Here is a 26,183-nt window from a genome sequence, read left to right on the forward strand (position 1 = left end):
CCCCCTCATAAAATCTTAGTTCCAGAATCCATGCGACCCTATCTCCAAAATGCTCAGTAAGCTTTAGCTATAGAAAATCACCCACTACAACACTCTTATTTGGGTCAACCACATCTAGATCACCCATCATCCTATTGCTACAGCATGCTAGAACAATCTGTCACTTTTTTTTAGCTCTTTTCTGGAAATGTCACATTGGTATTTTCTTTGCTGTGTAGGAGGTAGCTGCCTTACGCTACCCCAGCCTTACTCCTGAAAATTCTGCTGTCACCACTGAGGGTAAATCATCATAACCACTCAAGTAATAGGAGTTGCAGGATACAGGAAGGATTGAATGGACAAAATGTATCTGTTAACAAAAATAGTCATTTTAGTCATTTCTATACTTGATAAAATAAAGTACCAAATACTATATCAATTCTCCAAGGGAAAGTAAAAATGTGAGCATACTTTAAAACTAATGGCACTTACTTAGTATTTTTGTTTTGATTTTTGAAGCAAGAGAAACATTCAGCTTCCCAGTCCTTGAAATTCTTTTGTCTTTCACATGTCTCTTAATTCCTGAAGTAAAAAGTGAGCCAGTGTCCATCACTGTGTGCTCCATCACTGAAACAAAAACAAAAAAGAAAGAAATCAGAGTACTGATTAATAAAAGAAAAAAGGATAACTCATAAATACATTCTAAAAGGTAACAATCATGACTTAGGTGATATAATTTGTTTGTATATAAGTATTTGCAAAACCCTTTGCATAAATCTGAAAGTACGTGTATAGTCAAAAGTTGTTTAAAGTAGTATCCAAAAAAGGTAAATGACTTTTTTATTCAAACCTGTCTTACTATATCTATGCCTCAGGAGCTAGGTTAGGCACTGGGAACAGAACACATAGTCATGGAATGCAGAGTCTACAGTGGGTACAGATCCTATTTTGATACGATGTAAGAAGTGTAACCTTAGTGAATGCACAGAACAGATAAACCTAATTTTATGGGGTTGGAGGCTAGCTGATTTGGAGGAGTAAGCAGGAAATCTTGGAAGTATCTATTTGTCCATTAGAGTTAGGGTCTATTTGACTCTAGTCTAATAGTGGAAAGAAGAAGATAATCACATTATACTGTGACAAGAATAACGGATATAATACACAATGCATAAAAGTAATTAACTCTGCCTGGGTAGAGGAAAGGACCAGAAAAGGTTTTACTGAGAAGGCACAGTTGATGCTGAGCTACGTACTTAGACAAGACCAACCTCCCAAAACTCCCATTCCCTCCCCAAGTCTCCTTGCCTCCAGCTTCAGAGATCTAGAAGAAACACTGTTACCTATGCCTGCCTACCTCCTAATACTCAGCCTCTCCCCATTACCTGCCATAAATCCACAGGACTAATCTCACTATCCTCTTTATATCAATAACAGAATCTCTAGGCTCTCAGGTCACCCTCAGCTCCCTCATCCTAATCCTCCTCCAGCTCTGCAATAGTAAAAAATGGTCTCCCAAAGACATCGGGTCCCAGTCCCTGTCATTCTAAACCTTATGTGGAAAAGGGGTCTTTACAGATGTGATTAAGTTGAGGATCTTGTGATGGGGAGACTTTCCTGATTATATCTAGTTAGGCCCCCAAATGCCCTCATTAGTGTCCATATACTAAGTAGTACTACTTGAATAACTAAACAGGGCATATCAAACTTAACCTGCCCAAACCTGTTTCACTCAGAGCCTTCTCTATTTCAGTTAATGTAAACTCCATCCTAGCTGCTCTGGCCAAAAATCTCTCATGTCCCAGTCAACCTTCACAGTACATTAGAAGCTGACCTCCTTAGTACCTCCACTACTATCAGCCTAGACCAAGGCGCTGACATGTCTCACTTGAATTCTTGTAATAGCCTCTAATCCTACTTCCACTGCTGCCCTCATTACAGTGTATTTATTAGTCTACACAATCTAAAACTCTCCATTGGTTCCCATTTCTCTCAGAATAAAAGCTGAAGTTCTTCAATGGTTAAGAACTCCCTCCACCATCAGCTCTTCTTCCCATTTCTCCAATTTGAACTCTTCCTTCTGTCCCCTAGCCCATTCCTTCTAGGCCACACTGGTCAGCAAGCTCTAACTGCTTGACAAATGGCAGCCATTCTTCAGCTCCATGTCCTTTGTATTGGTCATTCTCTCTACTGAGAAAGCTCTTCCTCCAGATACAGAAATGGCTCATTCATTCTCCTCCAAGTCTTCGCTCAAATGTCACCTTCTCAGTGAGGCCTTTCAAAACTGTAACTCCTTTCCTCAGCATGTCTGATTACTCTTACCCTTATTTGTTCCATAGCATTTAAATCACTATCTAATATACTACAGAATTTACTTATTTCCTATCAACTAGAATTTAAGTTCCAGAAAGCTATGGATTTTTCTGTTTTATTCACTGACATATTTCCCAGCTCACAGACCAGTGCCTGACAAATAATATGAACACAATAAACATTTATTGAATGAATAACTAAGTCTTAAAAACAAAGAACTTGTCAGGTATCAAGATTAGAAAGGGTATTCCAGGAAGTAAGAATGGCATGTGTAAATGCATGAAAATGGAACATTTAAGAAGATACCAGTGATCTCTTGATGCTAGAATGTTATTACCCTTTCTCTGTTTCTCTCTCTCTTTTTTAAAGATTTTATTTATTTGAGAGAGAGCAAGCGAGAGAGAGAGAGCACAAGGGTGGGGGGAGGAGAAGCAGGCTCCCCGTCAAGCAGGGAGCCCGATGCAGGACTTGATCCCAGGACCCAGGGATCATGACCTATATCTCTGTTTCTCTTAACAGCAAACTCCTTTTTTTTTTTCAAACAGCAAACTCCTTTAAAGAATTCTCCATACTTGCTGTCTCCAATTCATCCCCTCCCATTCCTTCTTGATCTACTCTAATCAAGTTGTTGCTCTCACCACTAGCAGATGGAAATCGATCACTAAAGTCACTAAATCACAATGTTGCTAAATCAGATATAGTAGTCAAGATCCAGTTCTCAACTGATCTATGATTTTAATCATAGTATGTGACATCAGGTCATTCTCTCTGAAATACTTTTAGTGGGTTTCCAAAACACCACATTCTCCTGGATTTTTTCTGCCTCACTGACCACTAAGTCTCTTCTGCTGATTATTCTTTATCTCTTTATCTCTTACCATTGGAGTGCACCAGATCTCAATCCTTGGGTCTCATCTATTTTCTGTGTACATATACTCCCATGAGGGTATCTTCTAGTGCTCTGGCTTTTAAATCTAATGCCAGTGACTTATCCCAAATCAATTCCAGACTTATTTATCCAACTGCCTCTAACTTGGATGTCTAATATGTACCTCAAACTTAACATGTCCTAAACTCACCCCACCCAAACCTGCTCCACTCTGTCCTCTCCATCTCATTTAACAGCAACTCCATCCTTCTACTTGCTCAGCTCAGAAACATCTTTCTGTTACATCCCACATCCACTCTACCATTAGTATGCTGGCCTGGCTTTTACAACATGTCCACATGGGCCACCGACCACTGTCACTCTGATCCAAGTTGCCATTCTCTCCCATGTACATCATTGCTATAACTACCTAAAAGTTGTCCCTGTTTCCACCTTCTTTGCTACTATCAATTCTCAACCTAGTAACCAAAATGATCCCTTTAAAACTTAAGTAAATTCATGTCACTCCTGTTAAAAACTCTCCAGTGGCTTTCCATCTCACTGGAGTAGAGTCATAATCCTTGCAATGGCCTATAAGGTACTACACAGTTTGGCACTTCTCCCCTTCCCCAATTCCTCATCCAGTACCTCTCTGACCTCTTCACCACTCTTCCTGTGCTCATTAAGCTCCAGCCACACTAGCTACCTTAGCATATGCCCACTGCAGAACCTTTATATTTTTTTTCCTTTGTATCAACTCTTCTCCAAGTAATCACAGGGTTTACTCACTGTCTTCAAGCCTTTATTCAGGTATCACTATCTTAGCCTTTCCAGACCAAACTATTTAAAATTGCACACCTGACCCCATTTCACTTATTATATTTTTTGCCATTGATTTACCAGTGTCTAATATAAGATCACATAATTTCCTTATTTAATTGTTTGTTTTCTCCTACTAAAATGTGTTTCACGAGGGCATGGATTTTTGTCAAGTTTGTTTGCTGCTGGACCCTTAGCCAAGACTGCCTGGCACACAGTAGCTACTGGATAAACATTTGTTGAAGAAAACAACTGTGGACAAATGAAAGAAGTCTCAAATACTAAAAACTGACCAATATTGGAATGAGTCTCCTTTGCAAATGTTGAGTAGATGTTGGGAGATGTCAAGCAAATAACGAGAAGATGGTTTTAGAGGAATTTTCTGCAATGAGGAAGAAGTTTAACCAGGAACCTTACAACACTAAGGCTCAATGTTTCTTCTAAAAGTTTTGCCAAAAAGAAAAAAAAGTAAAATCAAAGATCACCACCTATTCCATAGACAGAACATAGGCACATAAAGAAATGCCAGACAAATGGTTGCATCTCACATCTCTGAAGGGATACTAACATAGAAATCTTGTCCATCTCCCAAAAAAATCCAGTCAGAAAGATCAAATCTCATTTTGCTAATTAGGGAACCACTGCTGAATTTGTCCTCCCCAGTAAGTTGGTTCTTACTTCCCTAACTTAATAAATGGCACTAGTAATCACCCAAATGCTCAAGCCAGAAATCAATCTTCCTTTTAACACTGCCCTGTCACCCTCCACATTAACCACCTCACAAAGTAACACTTTAGGAACCTAAGCCAGGCCACTGGAGTACCATTCACGGGTGACTTGCGATATAGAGAATGAAGTATCATAACAGCGGTTGGGATTGTTAGGAATCCCAGGTCCAACATTTCATAGCTATGTTATTTTAACATCTCTAAGTCTCAACTTTTAGACTTACAAAGTTCGAGAAAGTAGGGGCATCTCATTGTCGTGACTAACTGAACCAATGTATTTACAGTGCCTAGTACAAGACTTGGCACATAGTCAGCACTCACTAATAAGAGTTATTTATTATTTATTCTGTAGCTCTTGTCTGGCCATCATCCCAACTAACTCTAAATCAGAAACACTAAGTTCCAAAACCGGTTCTCCTGAATTGGATCCGTCATCTAGAAAAATCATCGTCCCTATTCCCTACCGAAATCCTACCTGCACATCAAGACCCAGTTTAAGTTCTAAGTTTTTCCCAGTCTTCCATACCCCTTCGCCCTCAGCCAGCGTTCCTTCTAAACGACACCTCCAAAGGAGAGGGCTCCTTCAAGAACGTGGGTAAGCAGTCTCTAACGTTCGTCCAACAGATATTTATGAAGGGCTCACAATGAAGTAGAAAATGTTCTTAAAATTCAGGGAGTAGTGCACTCACAAAAACAGTAATCTCTTCTTTCAAAGAGGTGATCTAACTGGTCGCTCGCCCCCCCCGCCCCCCCCCCCAGCCGGGCGCAAAATCGAAAGCACGAGAGGCAACCAGTTAAATTCAAACCACGGGTTCCCCCAAGGAGCCCCTCGGAGCTGGTACAAGGGCCGCAGTACGACATACCCGAGGGCGGAGGGTGGGAGGGACCTCGAGCCGCCCCGGGCTCGCTGGAGAGGTCTCTGGAAGGTAGCGCCGGGAGATTCGGCCGGGAAAGGCACGGATCTCCTCAGACAGCTGGCGGCCACTCCAAAAGCCCCTCACTTACCGCTCTTTCAGCGTGGGGGAGACGACCACCCAGCTTCTGGAGCTCGACGCCGGAGGCTAGGGCTTGGGTTTAAACTCCGCAGCCGTTGGCGGTTGACACATCAGCCAATCAGATCCCGAGGAGGCCGCGCAAAGGAGCGCGGTTACCAGGAAGTGGGAGGTGGAAGGGGCGGGACCTCGAGCTGAGGGACAGAGTGGGCGTGGCCAGGCAAGCCTGGGGCTCTTCGTGGAGAGGAAAATTGGCTGCCCGGGCCTGGAGCGGGCGGCGTTGTACTGCTTTCTGATGCCTTGACCCAAAAGGTAATATTCCTTTAACAAAAATACCTTTATTAGATTTCTAAACGGCTGGACAGCCATCTTTGCAAGATCTTTATTTAGTTTTCACTTAAAAGCACACCCCATTTTTCTTTCAACTTGCTCAAGGAAGGGGCAATGAAATTTCTTTGAAAACCCTGGATCTCATTTAGGTCTTATACAAATGGTTTGGTTCAGTTAAATGTACAAGAACGATATTTTCCGTTATACACAACTACATTAAAAAATATATTATTCTCTTTATGTTCCAAGTCAGTTAGCTTAGGTTTCCTCTTACAAGTGACTTTCATAATCTATGGAAAAACTTGGAAAAACTATACTGAGAATAGAATTTCCTCTTTGTATGACATTAGACTGAAAAAACAAACTGCAAATAGCTTATTACATCTAGATTTTAATAATTGCTTATATAGTGATGCAGTCAACTTCATACTCATGTCAATGTTTTGCTCATTTGGGGACATTTGAGAATCACAAATTTCCATTTTACTTGAGAGAATCCAGAAAAATTATGTAGTGTATGATTCTGAGTTAGATTTTTTTAGTCTAATATATTTCAAAATCAGTGACCAAAGAGTCGGGCTACATGAATCTTGTGTAAGTAGAAGAGTATTTATTGATTGGCCAGCTGCTAAAATTACAGTTTATGGTTCAGTAAAAATCTTCCATAAAAGTGGTTTAGAATGTAATATACTGGCTATAGAAATTTCCAGTTTATCTAGGGATTAACTAGCACTATATCTTGTTTACCCAGCCTGACACATTAAATGCTCAATATATGTTATATGTTTTTTAAATGAACCATGTCATGGCTCTGCCATTTAGCGATTATTTAACCTTGGCCAAGTCGCATAATCTCTTTGAGCTTCTGTTTCTTCATTTGTAATATGGAGGTTAATAACAACATCCGATATATTTTTATGATGGTTCCAATCAGCAGACCATTTTGTTCAAATATACTAAGATTGCTTTCCTCTTGACTTATTTTGTAGCTACAACTTCAAAACCAAAACAAATAGAAAAGGGAGAGCAGTCAGAGGTAAAAGAAATGTTACAAACCTTTTAAAGACATAAATACCAACACCTCTTTTTTTAAAAAGTGACGATTATCTTATTCAGAGCAGTTGGGAGAATTTAATGAATCAAAGGGAGAGCAGTCAGAAGTAAAAGAAATGTTACAAACCTTTTCAAGACATAAATACCAACACGTCTTTTTAAAAAAGTGACGATTATCTTATTCAGAGCAGTTGGGAGAATTTAATGAATCAATGCTTTGCAAATTATAAAAAGCTCTTGAAAAAGGTAAATTATTTTCATACGCAACCATAAGCTTAAAAGGTATAATTAATTGAACTGAATTTAACCTGATCTGAGCTTGCTTTTAGGTCATTTGCCTCTTGGTATAATGGATAGAGGCAGGAGCCCTGAACTAGGAGGGTGAAGGTACAGTTCGTTTTATCTTGAACATGCATTAGCTGTGTGTTCTTTGTTTCAGGCTCCTTATCTGTAAGGTAAACCAGTTAAATTAAATGAGCTCTCAGTTCTGTTATGATAACTCTCCTGCACAAGGCACTGATTTTGCTCCTCTCCCTCCATTTTCCTTTATTCCTACATTCATTAGTTGCCTGATTTTCTCCCCCTAAGGGTATATTCCAGCCAATTAAAATTTGATTGTCCTGCCCCCCACCCCCACACTAGAAAATCATCTAAGAAAAATAGTCCCTGAACAGGAATCAAGTAGAAGACACACTGCAAATCAATAAACCAATAAACAAAATAGAAATAGTGTACTTACATTTTATTAAACCATCTGATCTGATCATCTGTATCAATCTGGCAGTTTGAATTACACCAAGAAAAACTAACCCAGGCTGGCAGAAGCAGAAAAGGGCATTGGGTGGGTTAAAGCACTTCTGGAGAGGATAGAGATGTGGGCTTGAAAACAGGAACAAGAGGGACTTGGCAACAAAGACCCAGCCACAGTCATGGTACCAGCACAGTCGTCAAGGATACTGCTGATCTTACACAGCCATCAGCGGCCCTGCCTGCCACCACCGCGACCTCCGCTGTTGCCACCTCTGGAACAAGTGGGCATGACGATGCTACAAATTGCCCATCCCTTCTACCTGGCACCACTAGCTCCGGCTGCTAGGCCTGAGTTGGGTGTGTCTGACTGGTCAAGCCCGGATCAGAGGCTACAAACTCTACCTGGAAGAGAGTCCTGAACATAAGTCTAGGTCTGGCTTTTTTAGTTTCTTAGAGGCCAACTCTGCCTCCCATCTAGTCTCAGGAAGGGCTTTTGAGCTGGGCGGCCAAAAGAATGAAAAAGGTTCATTTCAGTATTTTATGCTACTGTGTTACAATCTTTCTTTCCTTCTTTCTTTTTCTTTCTTTCTTTCTTTCTTTCTTTCTTTCTTTCTTTCTTTCTTTCTTTCTTTCTAAGATTTTGTTTGATTTGACAGACAGAGACAGTGAGAGAGGGAACACAAGCAGGGGGAGTGGGAGAGGGAGAAACAGCCCCCCCCATGCGGGGAGCCCGATGCGGAGGTCCATCCCATCATGACCTGAGCTGAAGGCAGGCGCTTAACGACTGAGCCACCAGGAGCCCCACAGTAATTATTTCTATTTCTTCACTGAAAAGACTTCCTGCTGTGCCGGGCTAGGGATAGGTAATAATCCTAACAGCAGCAGATAACATTTATCAAGGTTTTTCATGTCCTAGCCACTGTGTCAAGCCCTTTATATGCCTTTTCAATTCTCACAATGATCCTATGTGGCAGGTACGATTGTTTCCTTTTTATAGTTGAGGAAACGGAGACACACAAAAAATTTTAAGTAACTTCTGCACAGTTTAGTATGCGGTACATACGGAATTTGAACGGAGGCAGTGGCAGAAGTGGCTGGTCATCTGCCACTTTAGTTTCAAGGTTTGGCATTCATCATGTAAACTTACCCATCTTACCTGCTTACCAGCCTCCTCTTTTTCTTCAATTAACTTATTTTTAAGTCCCTTTGGCACCTGGCATTATGCTAGAGGTGAAGATGGATGAGGCAAATCCTCTTTCCTTAAGGGATAAGGCAGACAAGCGAACAATCCATTCCCATACATTATGATAAGTAGAGATTTAAGATGATTCAACACTGTTTCTCTGGTTTTGGCAGGGGCAGGGAATATGTAACAGGGGCGCTAAGCATTCTTATCTCTGACCTAGGTGTATGTGTGTGTGGTGGGGAGGCTTCTCTGGGGGAGGGTAAAATAACCGGGGGTCTTGTCTAACGGTCTGTCTGGCTAGATGACCTTCAGTGGTTCTCACTGGGGCTCTTTCACTGCCGCTCCCCTAGTCTAGGGACTGGACTATCCTGAGAGACAGGGGTTGGGTCTACTTCCCAATCTCTATCCTGTGCCTCCACAGGTTTTTCCAAAAAGGTTCAAACATTTCTTTACTCAAGATTTCCTGTGATGAAATCCACACCATACAAACTGGAGGCTTGGGGAGGGCTTGAAAAGTCAGCCCGTCGTGCTCAGTAGCTTTACTAACAGACTAACGGTAACATACCCACCCAACAGTGCAGGGCCCTGAAGCCCACATGTCCAGGGTTCTCTCCACATGGACATTCCCCTGGCTGCTGGAGAGGGTCCCAAGAGACCTTCTCCACACCCTTCCTCAACACACCCATTCTTCCTCCTACTCCTCACTGCAAATGCAAAGGAATGGTGGTTGTGGATAGTAATGAATTCTGTTTGAAGTCCCCTTGGGATATCTAGGTAGAAATGTCCAGCAGGCACATAGATATAAAACATGGAACTCAAGGGGCGCCTGGGTGGCACAGCGGTTAAGCGTCTGCCTTCGGCTCAGGGCGTGATCCCGGCGATCTGGGATCGAGCCCCACATCAGGCTCTTCTGCTATGAGCCTGCTTCTTCCTCTCCCACTCCCCCTGCTTGTGTTCCCTCTCTCGCTGGCTGTCTCTATCTCTGTCAAATAAATAAAATCTTTAAAAAAAAAAAAAAAACATGGAACTCAAAAGAGATATCTGGATTTGGGAGTCAGCAGCGAAGGGTAATAGAAATCACAGAGGTTGATTAAGTTCCAGGGGGAGGGTGCATAGAAGCACAAAGAGGGTAGAAAACATCAACATGGAGAAAGATGAAAGGACAGCCAGGGAGGCAGTGAGGGGTAGGAGGAGACAAAAGCTTCCTGGAGGCCAAGGGAAGAACTCATTTCAGAGGGGCCAGGCAGCCTTGTCTTACCCCGTAGAAGACGGGAGCGAGAACAGCCCTGGGGGTGAACAGTCAGGAAGTCATTCATTTCCCAGCAGAGATGATGCAGCGCTGTGGGCAGACAATTCTTTATGGATAAAAAGAGAACTGACAAAAGCAGCAGGGGAATCCAGGGTGGAGGGAGGAGCTGGTAGACAGGGAGAGTGAATGACATGGGCAAGAGGTGGCGAGGGGTGGCGCAGATTTCTGTGGACCCAGAGGTTGGAACAAGGGCTAAGCCATGGGCTGAAGGGTCACCTCCTGCTCTGAGGCAGGAAGAAGAGGTGAAATACCAGATGTTGTAGACGTAGATGAGTTTGCCAACAGAAGCGCTCTGCAAGCTTTCGAATTCATACCAGTGTAGGACTATGAACTATCATTTTATTTAAAACATCCGCTTCCTTTTGAAAAAGCCATCTCTACATTTAAAACATTTTGGTACTTCTCCTATAAGTAGTTTTTCTAACAGAATGAAAGGAAAGAATTAGTTTGTGCCTAAGACTCTCAGCTGTTATATCAACCACTACACAAAGGAAGGGCCTCTTAGGATACAGTTAGTCATAGAAAGAAAAATAAAACGCACGGGTTTCAAACTGACTAGAACACCACAGAATTTAAGAGGGAAAAGAGAAATACAATTGCAGATTCCTCCCAATGTAAAAATCTCGACAGTGAATATAAATAAGCCCAAACAAATATGTTCACCAAATCAAATTTTATTCAGCCAAGGTGGTACCAGTACGTAGCTAAATCCTTATCATAAGAGCTGGTTGTAGAAAACTTTGCTATGTTCACCCTTAAAGCAAACATGAAGTACTTCTCTCAGTAAGGGGATAACTAGTAATTTTTTAAACTCATAAAATATCATGTATCTTCTCCATCATCTTAATTTTATTAAGATAGATGACATAGGTGGTTTTCTTAAAATCATATTTGCCATTTTTTGTAAGTAATGAACTATATAGAGAGTGATAGAAATTATTTAGAAAAAAGGATAAACAGCTAACAGGACCTATGAGGTTATACTGATGGAAAGTTGGTGCTGTCAAAGAATTTCAGAGACCAGTACATCTGACACGTCATTGTAGCAATACGAGGTGGTTCCCATTCATTGCCACAATAGTAGCAGAGGGGAGAGTGATTCCTGTTTAGTTGTAGATCCAGGGGCCAACAGAGGACAGTTCATGTGACCCAGGGGGTTGCGGGAGGCTGAAAAGAGAGATTGACTTCGTAATCCCTGGAACTTGTGAAAATTACTTTATAGGGCAAAACCATGGATATTACCTTATTTTGAAAAAGTCTTTTATTTTATTTTATTTTATTTATTTATTTGACAGAGAGAGAGACAGCCAGCGAGAGAGGGAACACAAGCAGGGGGAGTGGGAGAGGAAGAAGCAGGCTCCCAGCGGAGCAGGGAGCCCGATGCAGGGCTCGATCCCAGGACTCGGGGATCACGCCCTGAACCGAAGGCAGATGCTTAACGACTGAGCCACCCAGGCGCCCCTGAAAAAGTCTTTGAAGATTTAATTATGCTAAGGATCTTAAGCTGAGGAAATTATCCTAGATTATCCAAGTGGGCTCTATAGGACATCACAAGTGTTCTTAAGAGAGAGGCAGAGAGAAATTTGATGCACAAGAGAAGGATGGAGCGGAGACAGATGCAGTCATACACGCAGGAACGTCAACCGGTCACCAGGAGCTGGAAGAGGCAAGGATCAGATTCCCCCAGGAGCCTTCAGGGGAGTGCAGCCATGCTGATACCTTGATTTCAGGTTTCCAGCCACCAGAATTTTCAGAGCATACTGTGGTTCTAAGCCACCCACTTTGTGGGAATCTGTTGCAGTAGCCTCAGAAAAACCAGTACAGGGGCTGTAAAGGACCTTTAGGGGTTTTCCAGATGAGAGCTGCATTGTATGGAAAGGGGCCTTTTATATTAAGAGAAAGGCAGGACAAAGGCAATAAAACATCAAAAAATGAGTTAATTTTCTAGTGAATAGTTCAGTTCAGATGTAAATATTAAGGGCCCGGGTAGAAGGAGGGAGAAATTTCAGAATTGCTAACCCATCACTGTGAAAACTTGACTCACTAGAGTTGAATATTTGTTTACTGTTATTGTTTTAATCTTTTGCTTAAGGCAATGTGGTCAAATATTGTGATCTAAAGTTACTCGGATTCATTAATTTTCTCCCGTCTATTCAGGGTGACTGACTACATTATTCATTTGAATTATGGTTAAGTTTACTTATGTCCATTTGTATATGGTTTTAGTTTGTTCCCTATCTTTATATGCATGTATGTTTATACTCATTTATGAATTTTAGTATGTGGAACATTAACTAGTTCCAGAAGTCAGCACTTTATGAATATATGTATTCAGAAGTAGCACTCTTCCTTTCTTCTATTCCTTTCTCACTCCTACTTCCTTACTGCCTGCAATAGTTTCCTACAGCTGCTGTAACGAATCACCACACATTTAACAGTTTAAAACAACAGAAATCTGCCTTCTGGTGGCTCTGGAGGCCAGAAGTCTGAGACAAAATCTTCTGGGGCTAAAATGAGTATGTCAGCAAGGGCGTGCTCCCTCTGGAAGCTCATGGGGAAAATCTGTTCCCTTGCCTTTTCCAGCGTCCAGAGCAGCATTCTTCACATTCTTCGATCCCGGGTACCTTCCCCCTTTTTCAAAACCAGTACCACCACATCATGTGAGTCTGTTTTCCATGTTTCCATCACACAGCCTTCTCTCCCGCTTATAGTCAAATCTCCCTCTGCAGGCCTCTTACAAGGATACTTGTGATTACGTTTTAGGACCCACCCTGAAAATCCCAGATAATCTCTCCATCTCAAGATATTTATTTATTTTTTTTAAAGATTTTATTTATTTATTTATTTATTTGACAGAGAGAGAGAGAACGCAAGCAGGGGGAGCAGCAGGCAGAGGGAGAGGGAGAAGCAGGCTCCCCGCAAAGCAGGGAGCCAGATGCAGCACTCGATCCCAGGACCCTGGGATCATGACCTGAGATGAAGGCAGACACTTCACCGACTGAGCCACCCAGGCGCCCCAAGATATTTAATTTAATGACATCTACAAAGAGTTTTTCCATATGAAGTAACATTCACAGGTTCTTGGGATTAGCACCTGGGTAACTGTGGTGGCCATTATTAAGCCAACTCCAGGTAACTAATCTTGATAGTTTTTTTTGTTGTGATTTGTATGCTTCTATTTGTACAACTGATTAGATATGTGTAGGTTTTCTCATTCCCCATTCTTTCTTATGCAAAAAGTGACATACTGTAAAAATTCTTGCATTTTTGTCTTTTTTCACTTAACAAAATACCCTGTAAATCACTCTATATTAGTTCATAGAAAATGACCTCATTCTTTTCCATACCTTCATAGTACTCCATTATATGGATGTACCATAGTTTATCCATACACTCTCCTGTGTATGAGAATTTAGTTTTTTCTGATATTTTGCAGTTACAGTACTACAATCACTAACTTTGTGTATAGAACATTCATATTAGGGTAGATCGAATATGCATTTCATGTATGAGTGAGTTTGAATGTATTTTCATATTTTTGAGAAATAAGTGAAAAAGGTGTGTGTGTGTAAATTCTCTCACAGGAATTTCTCTTTGTTTTTTGTTCAAAAAATGTTTAAGCATAGTCAAATTTATCAATTTTATTTTTTACTATGTCTGAATTTTGAGTCATAGTTAGAAAGTCTTTTCTTACATCCAGGTTATAGAGAAAATCATACATGGTTTCTTCTAGTACTTATATGATTTCATCCTTGACATTTATATCCCTGGTCCTGTTGGAATTTATTCTCCATTACAGTGAGACGCTCGGTTTTAATTTTATCTTTCTCCAAATAGCAAACCAGCAAACCTTTCTCCCACTGGTTAAAACGTCTGCCTTTTATATTTGTTAAAATATTTGTTAAAATGGCCACCTTTTCCCAAATAATTTGAGATACTATGGTTATCACATACTAAATTGCCATATGTATTTGGATCTATTTCTGTAAATTTCTATTTTATTCCACTTGTCTATCTGTCAGTTTATGCACCAGCACCATGAATGATAAAAGCCAGACTTACAGTACATTTTAATGAGTGGTAGGGCCAGTCTCCTCTCATAAACTTTTCTTTTTCAGCATTCTCCTGGCTAGTTTTGCATGTTTATTTTCCAAGTGAATTTTAATATCAACTTGTCTAGCTCCATAAAAATCTTGTCGGTATTTCTGTTGGTACTTATCAAATTTATAAATTAACTTAGAGAAAACCAGTATCTTTATAACATTATGGAATGTCTTTCCATTTGTCCAAGTCCATTTTTCTATCTTTCAGGGGTACTTTAAAGTTTTTCTTTTTTAAGGTTTGCACATTTCCTGATAACTTTGGTCTGAAATATTTTATCTTCTTTGTTACTATTGTATTCTCTGTTTATAGGGTGTATAGTAAATATATCTCTAAGATCTACCTTATTGATTTTGCTTTTTACATATCTATTTTCCTTTCTTATTTTTTATTTACTTCATCTATATTGAAAGTAGTATATTTAAGTTTCCTACTATTAGTGTTTTTCTACAATGTTTCTTTGCATGTCCTGAGATTTTTGCATTATACATGTGTTGCTGAGTTGTTTGGTGAATAGAAATCATAACTGTTATATATCATTGTGAATTGTAACATTAAAACATGTCCTTCTTTGTCTCATTTAATGCATTTTGACTTAAAATTCTACTTTGATATCAGGATCACAACATCTGCTTTCTTGTTGTTTCCACTTACCTACTAAACTTTTGTCCATTCCTTTGGTTTTAGACTTTCTGAATCATTTTGATTTAGACATGTTTCTTACTTTCAGCTGCTTTCTTTGTGAACCAAATTGAAAAATATTTTTCATTTAATAAATTAAACCTGTTCATATTGATTGATATGACATATGCCTAGTCCTACTGTCATTTTGTTAAAATTATTTTATATAAAGAATATTAACATTGGTGTAATTGTTGAGTTTCTTTCTGTGTATGATGCATTTTCTTTGCTCTTTTAATTTTTAAAATTTCTTTTTGTACTTAGAAAACTTTGTAGTGTTATTCTAGTGATTATCTTTTGATTTATACCTTTTATAAAGCCCTTCATTCTTTCAGTTCTTTCTTGTTTAATCTCTTCTTACCTGATATGCCAATTTTAGTATTATCCATTAACCCCCTTTATTGCCTATATCACAATCAATGAACCAATCATTGAACTTATTCTACTTTCTTTTTTCTCTCTGGTGTCTCCCATTTTACTTACATTATTTCTACTTTGTTTGAACCTATAACACATTATTCTTTGAGTTTTATTCTCATCTTTGTGTAATTTTAATCTATAATTAAATATAGTAAATGATCACTGTCAGTCTTTTTTCTTTTCTTTCAGAGGTAGAATTTAGAGATTCGTTGGTTGTATATAACACCCAGTGCTCATTACATCAAGTGTCCTCCTTAACGCCCATCACCCAATTATCTCTTCCGCCCACCTGCCTCCCGTCCAGCAACCCTGTTTGTTTCTTTTTTTTTTTTACATGAATGACACTATTTAATTATATAATAAATGCCTAAAAAAACAGTAGAATGAAATACAATAAAATATGGAGTGGGCACAATAAAAAAAATTAACAATGATGGTGTTTGATGTCAATGAATTCTACAACTTTCCACGATGTTTATGCATTTCTTCAGTAATGAAAAAGATCTTAATTGAAAACAAAATTAAATGAGCTCACATTCCCATAAACTGCACACAAGCTGAAATGAATTAACAAGGATAAGTAAAGTCTAGAATTTAAAACCCACTGTAGTTTGTCCAAAAAGCTAATACCTGACAATAGATCACTAAGGGCAAAACACTATCCTCATGACCTCAGTAAGTCATTTGCACCTACGTAAAATTTTTTCTTTTATAACATTTGTCAGGGAACTAGGGAGAACAAAGTGAATTTACTACTTTTTTCTTAGTGTTTACCAAAGTAAACACAATCTTTGAGATTCTTTTGGTCAATAGTCTATCCTTAGCTCACTTTTTTTTTTTTTATGTAAAGTTCCATGATTCATTACTTGCGTGTAACACCCAGTGCACCATGCAATACGTGCCCTCCTTAATACCCATCACCAGCCTCAGTTTGTTTCTTAGAGTTTAGCATCTCTTATGGTTTTCCTCACTTTCAATTTTCATTTTATTTTATTCTTTCTTCCTTTCCCCTATGTTCATCTGTTTTGTTTCTTAAATTCCACATAGGAGTGAAATCATATAGTATTTGTCTTCCTCTGACTGACTTATTTCAGTCATTAGCATAATACCCTCCAGTTCCATCCATGTTGTTGCAAATGGCAAGATTTCATTGTTTTTGATGGCTGAGTAATATTCTATTGTGTGTGTGTGTGTGTGTACACATACATATATGCGCTCCATCTTGTTTATCCATTCATCTGTTGACATCAGTTGTTTTGATCAAGTTTTGCCACTTGGTTGAATGTAAAACATCTTTTCACAGATTCTTCAAGAAGGGCTCATGTACACAAAATTTCATGAATTTTTCCTGTTTAAAGTTCATTTCTTCTTGTTTTGATACTTGAAAAATAAGTTGACTGAATATTCTTGACTCACACTTCTTTTTCTTGAGGTTTTAAAAAGTGCTATTCTGTTGTTGCCTTTCCTGGGTGTTGTTTTTGAGCTGCCTGGTGCCAGTTTAATGCTCTCATTCTTGTAATTTCTTGATCTTATTTTGCTGAAGGCTTGGGTATTTTTATCTTTGAAGCCCAGTAGTTTCATTCGTCTATTTCTTGAAATTGATAATTCTGATTTGATTTTCCCATGTAACTGATGGGTCCTTTTGGTATATAGGTTTCTATCTTCTTTTATAGTTCATTCCAGGGTCATTTTGTTTGCTTTCTTCAGGGAATACCATTATTTGTATGTTGCTTCTTCATCTTTCATTTCTTTTGGACCCTAAGTACTTTTAATTTTGTATCTTGTTTTCATTATTTTGGTTATTTTCCTGACTTTTTTCAATGCCCCTTATTACATTTTCATTGGACTTTATTTTCTCCAAAAGCTTTGCAATTTATATTTCATTTCTGTGATAATTTTGGTCTTTTCTTCTTGAATTCAATCTTTTTATTTCTTCCTTTATATCCATTTCTATTTTTTATTTATTGAATTTTGGGTTCAAAGTGGTTTTTCACATCCCTAAAAGCTTCTTTGTGGATATTTAATTCACTTTGGAGTTTGTGTTGCCGTTTTCTTCTGCTTTGGGGTTGTTTTTACTTATGTTATTTAATTTATTCACTTATTTATTTTAAAGATTTTATTTATTTATTTGTCGGAGAAAGAGAGTGCACAAGCTGGGAGAGAGGCAAGCAGAGGGAGAAGCAGGCTCCCCACTGAGCAAGGAGCCCGATGTAGGACTTGATCCCAGGACCCTGGGATCATGACCTGAGCTGAAGGCAGACACTTAACCGACTAAGCCACCCAGGCTTCCCTATTTTTTTTTTTTTTTTTTGAGGGGTACTTTTTATCAGAGCTGAAGTGGTCTTCTTTTCTGTTTTCTTCTTATAATAGCTTTGTTTATATTTACTCTGTTTTCACCTATTCATTTTGTAAGATTTTAAGTTCAAGGGTGCCTTGTTCTGAAGTGAAATACAGTTTCTTAATGAATGGGGTGTGTGTGTGCGCGTGTGTGTGTGTGAGAGAGATATGGACTAACGATTGCATATTTTCACAGCTTTATCTTTTTCCTTACTTGACCTTAAACTTTCCTTTTACTTCTTTTTCTCTTCACCAAACTCCAATGGATGTGTCTCCATTCCCTTCTTACTTTTTGTACCTCTAGAAGCAATGGTTTCCACACACTATGACCTTGAATCATGTGCATTTAAAAAAAATTTTTAATATATAGTAAGTATTCTGATCTACCAGAATTCTTTACCACTATTTTAGCACAAGAGTAGACTTCTCTTTTCACGGTTATTTTAGACCAATTTTAGGCCCATCAACAGCTCTCCTTTTCTCCCATGTATTCTTTCCAGACTGCCCTTTTTCTCTGTGCAAGTTTGTGGTAGGACCAAGGGACACAGTTTGCTGAGGTTTGGTTTATTTTTCTATATATGGATAATTTGAATTATGGGTGTTCTCTTTTAGTTTTACATATGGCATGAGGTTTGTGTAGTTTTGGTTTTTTTTTTATTGTTCTGTATTATGTTTTTTGGAGAAGGAATTGTAGAATTCAGATTTACACAGCTATGGCTGCTAGTATCTTGGTTACACAAAAATTCCACACTAGAATTATTTTGATGGAAGTGCACACTTATATCAGGCATTTTAAAAAGAGAAACACTGCAATCCATCCAGATTAAGTAAATAAAGGAGCAATCAGCCCTCCTCATTCCCCTTTCTATACCTTATCCTGGGTTGGAGGGAGAGAATTGTTTATGGTTTAAGAACTTCCTCTCTATTCAATCTATCATACAATGGGGGAACAGCCAGAGGGTGGGGTCCCCCCAATGCTGTTGAGCTAAATATCTGAGCTTTGGCTTGAACCTTGCTCTAAAAGACCATTAGGACTGTTCTCATCCTGGCTTAGATCCTTGTTTACCTTAATCACCCTGCAGTCTCAACCCCTCTAGCTGTCCACTGCCAAACAGGTTCCCACTCCTAGATAGCTACTATGTTCACTAATCTGAACCCATCCCTGACTCTTCTCATTCCTCTTAAACATTTCCATTGAGCCTCTTAGCATTTCCTTTTTAAATGTTCCCATCATTTCTCTCATCTTTTTTCTTTTTTAAAGATTTTATCCATTTGAGAGAGTGTGTGCAAGAGAGAACATGAGTGGTGGGTGAGAGAGAGGCAGAGGGAAAGGGAGAAGCAGACTCCCTGCTGAACAGGGAGCCTGACATGGGGCTTAATCCCAGGACCTTGGTATCACTGACACTTAGGCAGACACTTCACTAACTGAACCACCCAGGTGCCCCTTTTATTCTTTTTTTTTTTCATTGAAACTTGTCTGTGCCTAGAGGGCCTGCTTCCTCTGCAGCCCTCTCAAGTATGACTGCTTTTTCTTCCACTCTCTGCATACATCAGGGTCAGGAGGTGGGGTTGGTGTCTTCTTTTCTCCCATTACTGTTGACAGTTTTTTCCTCCTTCCTTTCTCTAAGTTCTAGCTAATCTGACCTGTGTGACATCTGGATATAGTATCTCTCCTTATATCCTCAATGTTATTTTCTAAGGTTCTTCTAATCATCCACTGTTGATGACATTAGCTTCTGTTTCATCTTCTTTCTTTCCACTCTTGTTGATTTTACTACTTATGGGGATAACTTATCTAAAAATAATCATTCCTAAACTCCTTACCTCCGTTATCTTTTCTTCCCCCCATCTCAGCCTAGAACCTTGGCATTACACTCTTGCAATGATAATACCTCTGAAATCTTGAAATCGAGTATACTTTCTGACAAGACAAGGGTGTCCACTCTCACAACTTTTACTCAACACACAAGGCGAAGTCCTAGCTGCAGCAATCAGACATCCAAAAGGCATCCAAATTGGTAAGGAAGAAGTAAAACCATCACTATTCACAGATGACATGATACTATATATATATACATATATGTATATGTATATACATATATATATATAAACCCTAAAGATTTCACCAAAGAATTATTAGAACTAATAAATGAGGTCAGTAAAGTCACAGGATACAAAATTAATATCTGTTGTGTTTCTCTACACTAATAATGAAGTGGTAGAAAGAGAAATTAAGAAAATAATACCATTTATAATTGCATCAACAAGAACAAAATACCAAAAAATAAATTTAACCAAGGAGGTAAAAGACCTATATTCTGAAAACTATAAGACATTGAAGAAATAAATTAAAGACGACACAAATAAATAGAAACATATGCCATGTTCATGGATTCAAAGAAGTAAAATTGTTAGAGTGTCCATACTGCCCAAAGCAACCTACAGATGCAATGCAAGCTCTATCAGAATAGCAATAGCATTTTTCACAGAACTAGAATAAATAATCCTAAAATTTGTGATGGAACCACAAAGGGCCTTGAATAGCCAAAGCTATTTCTCAACCTTCTTGAGAAAGAAGAACAAAGCTGGAAGTATCACAATTCCAGATTTCAAGATATACTACAGCATGGTACTGGGACAAAAATAGACATATAGATCAATAGGAAGAATAGAGAGCCTAAAAATAAACCCATACCTATATGGTCAATTAATCTATGACAAAGGAGACAAGAATACACAATGGGGGGAAAGACAGCCTCTTCAACAAATGGTATTGGGAATAGTGGACAGCAACATGCAAAAGAATGAAACTGAACCACTTTTTTACACCATATACAAAAATAAACTCAAAGTGGATTAAAAACCTAAATGCAAGATCTGAAGCCATAAAACTCCGAAAAGAAAACATAGGCAGTAATCTCTTGAACATCTGCCTTAAAAATATGTTTATGGATGTGTCTCCTCAGGCAAGAGAAACAAAGGTAAAAATAAACTACTGGGACTATACCAAAGACAAAGCTTTTGTGCACAAAAGGAACCATTAACAAAACAAAAAGGCAACCTAGAAGATATTTGCAAATGATATATCTGATAAGGGGTTGATATATAAAGAACTTATACTACTCAACACCAAAAAACAAAACAAAACAAAAAACCAATCCAATTAAAAAACGGACAAAGGAAAAATAGACATTTTTCCAAAGAAGACATATAGATGGCCAATAGATACATGAAAAGATGGTCAACATCTTTGTATTTGTGTGTGTGTATGTGTGTGTGTATACATATACACACACATACAGATATGTACCCACATACACATATACACAATGAAACATTACTCAGCCATAAAAATGAATGAAATCTTGACAGTTGTGACAACATGGATGGATCTAGAAGTTATTATGGTAGGTGAAACAAGTCAGACAGAGAAAGAAAAATACCATCTGATTTCACTTACATGTGGAATCTAAAAAATAAACAAAAACAAATGAACAAACAAACACTCTTAAACACAGAGAACAAACTGGTGGTTGCCAGAGGGAAAGTGGGTAGAGGGACGGGCAAAATAGAGGAAGGGCATTAAGAAGTACAAACTTACACTATAAGATAAATAAGTCATGGAGATGAAAAGTATAGCATAGGAAATACAGTCAATAATATTGTAATAACATTGTGTGGTGACAGATGGTGACTACACTTATCTTGGTGAGCACCGAGTAATGTATAGAATTGTCTAATCTGTATGTTGTACAGCTGAATTGTAACACTGTACCTCAATTATACTTCAATAAAATAAAATAAAGTTTAAAAAGTACAATATTCTCGGGGCATCTGGGTGGCTCAGTCAATTAGATGTTTTGACTCTTGATTTCAGCTCAGGCCATGACCTCAGGGTCATGAGATCGAGCCCTGTGTCAAGCTCTGCCCTGGGTGTGGAGCCCTGCTTAAGATTCCCTTTGTCCCTCCATGCTCTTTTTCTCTCTCCCTTTCACACACACACACACACACACACACACACACACACACACACACAGTAAGATATTCTCAAACCACTGCCTCCAAACCTTCCAGCTCACTTACTCTAATACTCTTATTTAAATAATTTACTTACTCTAATACTCCTATTTAAATAATTTCTCAACTTCACTGAGATCTCCAATCCATTAACCTCACTACTTTTTTCACTATCCATCACCACCTCTATATAGTTACTTCTCTCTTTCCCAGCTTAGAGTCCCTGGTTCATCAGGGGAATCAATCACTTATAAACGTCCTCATCTCTCTTGCCCCTCTCTCCTTGTATTATATTTCAACTCTAGCTGAGTCCCATTATCAGCTCCTGCAATGAAGCTGTTGAATGTTCCTGGATAAAAGTCATATAACCGGGATGACTGACTTGTCATTCATGTTATAATGATTATAATCTTCAAATAGGCTCTCATTCCTTCTTGGCAATCCTAGAATGTTTCTATATAAAGTTTGAGTTTTCAGTTTCTCAAGATAAATAGTTTGTATTTTATCCTCCTTCTTCAACCTTGTTCATACCTCATCTTCTGTACTCTCAGCCTCTGACCTTCCTTTAGATTTAATAGAGAAAGTAGAAGCCATTCAATCAGAATTTCCTCATTTACTCATTGTGAAACTTACCAATTTATCAGAACTTAATCTATCTTCTCTGTTTTATCTCTTGTCCAACAGAAATTCCTCCACTTGTGGAATATTACTCAGCCATAAAAAAGAATGAAATCTTACCATTTGCAATGACATGGATGGAGCTAGAAAGGATTATGCTAAGGGAAATAAGTCAGTCAGAGAAAGATAAATACCACACGATTTCACTCATGTGTGGAATTTAAGAAACAAAACAAATGATCAGAGAGAAAGAGAGAGAAGGAGAGAGAGAGAGAGAGAGAGAGACAAACCAATAAACCAATAAACTCTTAACTACAGAGAACTGATGGTCACCAGAGGGGAGGTGGGTGGGGGATGTGTGAAATAAATAATGGGGATTACGGAGGGCACTTGTGATGAACACCAGATATTGTATGGAAGTGTTGAATCACTATATTGTACCCCTGAAACTAATATACATTGTATGTTAACTAATTGGAATTAAAATAAAAACTTAAAAAAGGAAATTCCTCCACTTGTGCTCTGGATCCAGTACCCTTTTGCCTTCTCAAGTATCTTATTCCTTCAGTGGTCCCCACTCTCTCTCCTGTATCACCAGTCCCTACCTTTCCACTGAATCATTCCCATCAGCATAACCTGTTCCAGTAACTCTCATCCCAGAGCTTCTTTCCCCAATCCTGTATCCCACCTTAACTACAGCCCCACTTCTCTCTTGTTCTCTTTACCATAGGTCTTCTCTATAGCTTTATAACTAGTTTCCCATCTCACATTCACCCTTCAGCCCAGTTTTATCTGGACTTGCATCTTCATCACAGTATTGAAACTGCTTTTGTCAAGGTCACCAAGAATGCCCATATCATCCAATCTAATGGACTCTTGATCTCTGAGTAGCATTTGACAGAAATGACATTTCCTCTCTGTAGCTCCATACTCTTCTCCCCTCTGGCTTTTCCTTTGAAGCCTGAACTCTAAGTATTGGAGACAGTGCTCCATGCTACTTCTTATTTACCTGTTCTTTGCACAGGTGATTTTATCCAGTCCCATGGCTTTAAATACTGATGCCTTCTAAACTCACACCTTTAGCACAGAACTTCACTCCTGAGTTCCAGATTCATTCAATGGCTATTCAATCTCTAGTTGGATGTCTATTAAACATCTCAATAGCTATAGTCCTAGATACAACTTCTGATCTCTTCCATAAGTCACCATTGCAGTAAATGGCACCATCATCCAGTTTTCAAGCCAACAATTTAGAAGTGATCCTGCAATTTCCCTTTCCCTTATTTCCCATATGCGGCAGCCATGCAAACACACCTCTCAGATCTCTGATCACAGGGAGCATTACTGGCTGATGTCCCCAGTTGCTGTGCTCTGAAATCTATCACCATCATCCAGGCTGCCCTTCCCGTAGATGGCTCCCAGCCAGAGACTGCATGAGGCAGGGTCACAAGGCAGGCCCATTCCTGGGAGACATAGGACTCCTCCGATCCGGGACATTGGGTTGAGGACTCCCCATTGGCTTTCTTGAAAGCATCTTAGAATTGCATCATATCTACATTTTTCCTACCCATTTTTTTCCTGTCCTCCATGAGAGTTGAATCATCATCCAGGCTAAAGTTTTTCCCAATCCCCTTCAGAGCCCTCCCTGATTTTCCTTCACAGGTGTTTTCCCCAGTAAGTCTTTTGCATGTTTAATCTAAACTTACGGTCTGTTTCTCAAAGAACCTGAACTAACACACCACAGCTGAACTGTCAGCAATTTCATATTATTTCTGTTTCCTAAATATAACTCTTGCAGCCATCCACTTCTCTCTATTGCCATCATCACTGAGAAGAAGCTGTGCCATTTCTCCCCTGGATTACTGCAACGGCTGCCTACTCTTCAATCCATTCTCAACACAGTAGCCAGAGTGATTTTTTTTATATATATATATAGTAAATCAATCATGCCACTTCCCAGCTTAAAACCTTTGGATGGTTTTCCATTATGCCTAGGGTAAAATTTAAACTCCCACGACCACCACAAGATACTTTAAAACCTGGCTCCTGCCTATCTTTTTAGCTTCATCTCATCACTTTCCCCCTTAGCCTAACACTCACCAAGCTCCAGCCATAGGAGTGTCCTTTCTCTTCCTACAAATTGTCAAATCCTTTCCTGCCTCAGGGCCTTTCCACTTGCTCTCTCTTCTCCATAAATTACTCTTCCCCCATCTCGTCAGAGGGTTGGCTCATTTTCATCCTTAGCACTCACCTTAAATGTCCCCTCATCAGCGGGGCCTCCTCCACCCCAGCCATCATCTCCACCCAACATTACCCTATTTCCTCTCAAGTAGTTACCACTATCTGTAACCACTTGGCTTAGTGTCTGTTTCTCTCACTTGAACAGGAGTAAGCAAATTATAACCCATAGGCAGCCAATTATTTTTGTATGGCCCATGACCTAAGAATTGTTTTTACACACACACACACAAAAAAAAAGAATTGTTTTTACATATTTAAGTGTTTGAAAAAAAATTTTTAAGAATATTTCACAACACATGAAAATTATGTGAAATTCAAATTCCAGTGTCCATGAATAGAGTCGGGACACAACCACTCTCATTTAGGTATTATCTGTGGCTGCTTTACCACCATAACCGCAAAGTCGAGTAGCTGCACATGGCCCACAAAGCCTAAAACATTTACAGGAAAAGTTTTCTTTTCTAAACATTTATTTGTTAAGTTACCTCTACCCCAACATGGGCTCGAGCTCACAACCCCAAGATGAAGAGTCGCATACTCTAGTGACAGAGCCCTTCAGGCACACCCAGAAAAGGTTTTCTGACCACTGCATTAGAATGTGAGTGCCATGGGTTAGGGTCATTGCTTGTCTTGTTCAGCCCTTCACTCCTACTGCCTGGTCCACAGCTAATGCTCAATTTATAGGATGAATCAATCTTCCTACTCTCCAGGGACTACTACTATCTGGGGGTGGGGTGGGTGTAGGTCTCATTGGCTTCTTCCGCTCTAAGACCCAGGCAGAGGAACTGGGAACCAATTATTATTGGCACTGGAGAAGTACCTTGAAAACATGACCGAGTTTTATTCCTCTTGAAATACCTAGCAAAGTCTTTAGCACAAGGTAGGGTGCTGCTGGAAGCTGGAAAGAACTCTTTCGGGGTTGTTGTTGAGATAAAATTAAATAGTCATGGAAAGGGCTCAGCATAATGTCAGATGTACAGAAGTGTTCGCTAAATGTTCGCTTCTGCCTCAATTTTCCTTGCTGTGATGGGCATAAAAATATGGGATAGTACAACAGACTAAATTAAACAAGAATGTTCTGCGTGAAATAGCTTTGTAAACTACAAACACTATCCGAATGGACTTACCAAAGCGCATGCCCAATGTTATTAAATCTTGGCATTGAGCAGCCCAGTTTGGAGAGAAGGACCCTCACCCGGGAGTGAGAAGACATAACTCTTCCTAACTCTTACCACGTAACTAACACGAACAATCGCAACTTCGGTGTTGTTTCTCTTCTTCATGTGTAAAAGCAGCCTCTGCGCGGACACGACATTCCTCTGGGGTCCAGCCGGCGTCTCTCTGCCAGGTCTTGCCTTTTCCTGCCGGTATGCAGCCCTCCCACTCTCGCCCTCAGGGCCCGCTGGCTGCGGCGGCCTGAGGGGCGGGACCAGTCCGGGGGCGG

The 26,183-nt window shown here is 39.4% G+C and overlaps 2 protein-coding genes across 2 annotated transcripts in view; one reads left to right on the forward strand and one right to left on the reverse strand.

Moving 5' to 3' along the window:
• Nucleotides 1-604, reverse strand: part of SGO2 (shugoshin 2) — a 40,036-nt gene extending 39,432 nt beyond the window's left edge. Inside the window, exon 1 of the mRNA XM_040642207.1 lies at nt 472-604. Coding sequence (XP_040498141.1) covers nt 472-604 — 133 coding nt within the window. The remainder of the gene's footprint in view (nt 1-471) is intronic.
• Nucleotides 605-5,901: 5,297 nt separating this feature from the next.
• The window catches only part of KCTD18 (potassium channel tetramerization domain containing 18), a 41,109-nt gene continuing 20,827 nt past the window's right edge, over nt 5,902-26,183 (forward strand). Inside the window, exon 1 of the mRNA XM_040642224.1 lies at nt 5,902-6,008. The gene's annotated coding sequence lies outside the window, so the exon portion shown is untranslated. The remainder of the gene's footprint in view (nt 6,009-26,183) is intronic.

Source organism: Ursus maritimus, unplaced genomic scaffold, assembly GCF_017311325.1.
Source record: "Ursus maritimus isolate PB19 unplaced genomic scaffold, ASM1731132v1 scaffold_1, whole genome shotgun sequence".
NCBI classification, from domain to species: Eukaryota; Metazoa; Chordata; class Mammalia; order Carnivora; family Ursidae; genus Ursus; species Ursus maritimus.